This window comes from Capricornis sumatraensis, chromosome 1, assembly GCF_032405125.1.
Source record: "Capricornis sumatraensis isolate serow.1 chromosome 1, serow.2, whole genome shotgun sequence".
NCBI lineage: Eukaryota > Metazoa > Chordata > Mammalia > Artiodactyla > Bovidae > Capricornis > Capricornis sumatraensis.
This window is the reverse complement of record NC_091069.1, coordinates 13,471,118-13,476,454: the sequence shown is the minus strand read 5'-3', so window position 1 is coordinate 13,476,454 and position 5,337 is coordinate 13,471,118. Positions and strand designations below refer to the sequence as shown.

Sequence of the window (5,337 nt, the reverse complement as noted above, 5' to 3'; positions counted from 1 at the left end):
TTTTCAGTTCAGTTCAGTTCAGTCTCTCAGTCGTGTCCGACTCTTTGTGACCCCTTGAACCGCAGCACGCCAAGCTCCCTGTCCATCACCAACTCCCGGAGTCCACCCAAACCCATGTCCATCGAGTCGGTGATGCCATCTAACCATCTCATCCTCTGTCATCCCTTTCTCCTCCTGCCCTCAATCTTTCCCAGCATCAGGGTCTTTTCAAATGAGTCAGCTCTTTGCATTAGGTGGCCAAAGTATTGGAGTTTCAGCTTCAACATCAGTCCTTCCAATGAGCACCCAAGACTGATCTCCTTTAGGATGGACTGGTTGGATCTCCTTGCAGTCCAAGGGACTCTCAAGAGTCTTCTCCAACACCACAGTTCAAAAGCATCAATTCTTTGGGGCTCAGCTTTCTTTATAATCCAACTTGCACATCCATACATGACCACTGGAAAAACCATAGACGTGACTAGACAGACTTTTTTTTGGCAAAGTTCCATTTAAATTTTAGAATTGGCTTGTCTGTTTCCATGGACAATAACCAAGATTCTTTGCCTAAGCTTTGAGTAAATGAGTGAAATCAAGGTATTCACTCATAAGGTCTAAGTAGAGGCAACATGGTCACGTTGGATGTAGGGTGTAGACTATGCTTAGGTGAGAAGATCATGAAGGACACATTCGAATGGCCTCTTGCTTCTCACCAAAAACACCTGATGGCAGGACAACAGTGAGATACATCCTCAAAGTTTCAATAGTTTTGGTGCTGAGAACGCTGTATCCTATCAAATGATCATTCAAGTCTAAGAGCCAAACAATGATGTTTTTCTAATTGCAACACCCAGAAGGTTTCCCTTCAGCTGAATCTTACAAAGACTGTCTTTCACCATTGCATTGGTCATCTGATTGATTAGTAGTCTTAAATTCCACAAGCTACAAATATTTATTTGAACAAATTCAGACATTACCAATGTGAATCAAGAAGTGGGAATTCTCTACCTCTCTGTCTCCCCCTACTCTTCCATTCTTACTCCAGTGACTGTACACACATACGTATTCATATAATAGTTATTACTTTTTGCCTATTTTCTGCAGCATGCAGGATCTTCTTTCCCCAACCAGGGATTACACTCAAGCTGCCTGCAGTGGGATCATGGAGTCCCAACCGCTGGACTGCCACAGAAGTCTCATGTTCATATAATTTTTTAAAGCATAATGGGTTAATGCTTTTACACTTTGTTCTACAGCATCATTTTTTTACTTAATTTCTTTTCAAAGAAGTAATAGAGATCTGTTTGATTCTCTCAAGTTGTTGAATATGGTTACATTCTATGTAATTGATCATAATTACTTTGTTTCCTGTTACTGGGATTTTAGGGTTTTTGCCAGTTTTTATCTCTTAAACTGAGACTCATTTAAAAAAAGCCTCAATATTGTATGTACATTTATGATAATATTTTTATAAGTCAGACTTTTAAGACTGGGGATTTCTAAAATAAAATATTAAATAACATATTTTTACATATAACAACTTTATGGATAGATGGAGGGAACAAAGTTTCTAAAATCCCCATTGTGGAATGGATAATTTCCACATTATCATTGTTGCATTTGTTCCTTCTGTCCATTAGCATTTTTTATTGTTTGGTAAAAAAAAAAAAAGACTGGAGAAAAACTTATTGGAAAAGACCCTGATGCTGAGAAAGATTGAAGGTGGGAGGAGAAGAGGATGACAGAGGATGAGATGGTTGGATAGCATCACTGACTCAAAGGACATGAGTTTGAGCAAGCTCTAGGAGTTGGTGATGGACAGGGAAGACTGGCGTACTGCAGTCCATGGGGTCACAAAGAGTTGGACATGACTGAGTGACTGAACTGAAAAAAATAAAATGGATTTGAAAAGAAATAAAGCCATGGGAATATAATAAAGGAAGGGTAGATAAGAAAAGAATAATAATGAAAACAATTTTTAAGCAAGAAAAAATTTTTAAAAAGAAAAATAAGGAACTATAAAAATTCTCAGATTGTGGAAATTAGCTAAAAGGTACACCTCCTCTTCTTCCCTCTCTCTATTCATTCTTTCCTCTTTCAAACATTTTCAAGGACACTCAACAGCTATAAATTAAGTAATTATTTTTAGCAATATACAGAAATGTGAAAGATTTTTGCAGATAATTCTCAACAAAAGAGAAATCTGTTCAGGAAATATCTGTGGGAAAAAGCTTAATTTAAAGCAACATTTGGAAGAGAAGAAAGTGATGAATCTTCATATGAGAGAGGAGAAATAGTGGTGAAGAGCATCATGACTGTAGCCAGAGGCAGAGCCAATCGATGGACCATCATCAATGGATGTTAAGTGTCCACAATAGCCTTGTCTCCCATGGGTTGAAGATGCTAACCCCCAGCAGCTTGATTGTTTCCCAAGAATCACAGAAACTAGATTCCAGTGGAGCAGATTCCATATGTGTGTTCATCAAGAGGTTGCTGCCTGGAGACGCCTCCTGCCCACCAGCTTCCTCAGACCCTGTTTCAGGTCTTTGTTTCTTAGGCTGTAGATAAAAGGATTGAGCATGGAGGATAAAATCGTGTGAACAATTGTTGCCATGTGGTCCCTGATAGTGTAGGTGGACACAGGCTGTAAATAGACATAGAAGATGCTTCCATAAAAGAGTGTTACCACAGTGAGGTGCGAACCACATGTGGAGAAGGCTTTGCATTTTCCTGCAGCTGAGGGAATTTTGAGAACCGCAAGGAGGATTCGTATATAAGAGAAAATGATGCATAGAAAGGGGGTCACCAGAAAAGCAGATGCTTCTGTCATCAACACAATTTCATTGACAAATGTGGGAGTGCAGGACAATTTTATCAGAGGGCTGAGGTCGCAGAGAAAATGATGGATAATATTGGAGTCACAGAAGGTGAGCTGATTCAACAGAAGTATGTGCAGGAGTGAGTGGAAGTGAGGCAATGAGCAGGAGAAGGCCACCATCAGGACACAGCGGCGGTGGCTCATGATGGTGACATAGTGGAAGGGATCACAGATGGCCACATAGCGGTCAAAAGCCATGACTACAAGAAGACAGCTGTCATTGTTGCCCAAGGCATATATAAAATACATCTGGGTCAAACATCCAGCATAGGAGATGGTTTTCTTCTCCAACAGGAAGTCAACTAGCATCTTGGGGACAATGCTTGTTGTATACCAAATGTCAGTGAAAGACAGGACAGTCAGGAAGAAATACATGGGGGTGTGCAGTTGGGGGTCAGAGTGGATGGCCAGGATGATGAGCAGATTCCCTGCTATGGTGACCAGGTATATGATGAGGAAGAGAATAAAGAGTGGCTTCTGGTCCTTAGGCCGGGAGGAGAGTCCCAGGAGGATGAACTCAGTGACACTGCTGGTTTGGTTGAGTCTTTCCATTGACTCAGGTCTAGTTATACCCAAGACATTTCGTTATTTATTATGCTCTGATTCCATAGCCCAAGTCATGATACCCAGCAAGTCTTTGTTTCCTTTATTTGGTCAGCCTTAAGAGCTCTGCAGGGAAAGCTTGCCAACCTCCTGGTCCTTGATGTGGTCCTCCCTTCCCAAATCCATGGGCATCATAAGTGCCTTATGTTGCAAGCTGGAGGGACAAAAGAAGAGTTCTCCTTTAAAAATCATCGCAGGTGAACCTCTCTGATTCAAGTTCCTTAGTTTCTATTCTGGGAAAAGCACTGTTTTCCCTCTGGAAACACAGTAATAAAGCAAGAAATCTTGGTCCTTCTGTAGTTCATGTTGCAATTTTGGTTATTAACAAGTAGAATATATAATATGATACAGGTGGGGAGAGGTTTATTTAAAAAAAATAGAGCGGTATAACAGATGAAGGTGACTGGGAAGTTGAGATGAAAGTATTTTTGACAGGGAAGTCACAGAACCATCATTCCTTATCAAATTCAGTTGTTATAACTAGACTCTAACTTTGTATGTATGAGAAACAAATAAGGGCTTATCAAAACAGCCAACAGGGAAATCTAAGAGAAATACTGAATGCAGTTCAACTGTGTTTATTCTCTTGTCTGGGCACAGAATGAGAATTTCATTTTCATTTGCTCATGGGATGCTGTCGTCCTCAGACTGTGCGATCTGGGAAACGTGGACTACAAATGTTAGTGGGAATTTGGTGAATTAGTTGGATCGGATGCTGCAGGTTGTAGATGTGAGGAACACCCATGCTGGTGACTAGAAGAAAGGAGAAAGGTTTTGGAACTAAAAGTCAGGAAGAATATTCTAAAAGCACAAGGTGTGTTAATCAGGCTGAGAATAGGATCGTCCTCTTTTCCTTTTACTGATGGGGTTTTCTTTCATCAAAATATATGAAATAGAGGATCTTGAGGTCAAACTGGAAGGACTTAAAACCAAGTGCCACACAGAACTGTTACTTGGACCTTATAATGTCTCAAATCCATGAGATATTTGAAAGTATAGGAGAGGAATAGAATAAGATGTTGAACTAGCTTGAAGTAGCCAAGTGAGTGGCCAGCACTGAAGCTCACCTCCACGTCCAGATGCTTTTCTTCCCTTCCCAGGCCCTTCAGGAGCTGATCTGCACCACATCTGTTCATCATGTCAAGTCTGCGTCTCAGCCAAAGCTCAGCTTCCTCGTGTGTCTCCCATGAGCTTCTGGGCTGAGTGACAAGGAGAGAAGCAGGGATGGAGGAGGAGCTGATCTGCTTCTCCAAAGGGACAGCACGTTTCCTTTCCCTGACCTCAACACTTGGGCTAGCTGCTGCTCTCCCAGCTCCAGATCTCAGAAGGCAGAGCTGCTCTGACTCAAGTGGGAGGGCTCTTCTGATTGAGGAAGCCCAGCCAGCTTCTCATGAGTCTGAGGTCTGCTCTACTGGCCTCTGGGGCACTTGTTAGGCTGCGGGAGTTGAGGTGTGATGACCTCTCAGGGGAATTTGTCCCTGGAGAGGGGTAGAGAGCAGGTAGAGAAAGCAGTAATCACAGCCAGCACTGCTGACTCCAAGGGGACAGGGGACCCCTGAGGCTTCCTGCTTAGACGCTGGGACTAATCTCAGAGCTTCTGAACCTCACTATGACATGTTAGGGTCAAGCTTCAGTTTCCCCAAGTATGGGTTATCAAGGGTAGAAACACATTTATCTGGGTGAATCTTTTAATTTTGGGGGATTCAGATGTGGGTCCAAGTGTAGTCTAGATCCATTCAGGTTATAGATCAATATGGGGAGGTTGCGGTTTTCAAGGAATTCAATGGGAGAACAATGGTGTGTATTTTCCCAGTGTCTGTGGAGGCACGTGGGTTAGAATTTTTAATGTGTGGGATTAGGTTAATATTAGTGTTTACTTA

General features: G+C 41.9%; 1 protein-coding gene across 1 annotated transcript; it reads right to left on the bottom strand.

The window, feature by feature from the left end:
* Nucleotides 1-2,458: 2,458 nt before the first annotated feature.
* On the bottom strand, nucleotides 2,459-3,418 carry LOC138081792 (olfactory receptor 1L8-like). Its single transcript, XM_068974939.1, has one exon. The coding sequence runs from the start codon at nucleotides 3,404-3,406 to the stop codon at nucleotides 2,459-2,461; it is 948 nt and encodes a 315-aa protein (XP_068831040.1). The 5' UTR covers nucleotides 3,407-3,418.
* Nucleotides 3,419-5,337: the final 1,919 nt, after the last annotated feature.

Excerpts from the sequence above, each read along its gene's own strand:
- LOC138081792 (XM_068974939.1), bottom strand. The coding sequence starts at position 3,406 with ATGGAAAGACTCAACCAAACCAGCAGTGTCACTGAGTTCATCCTCCTG.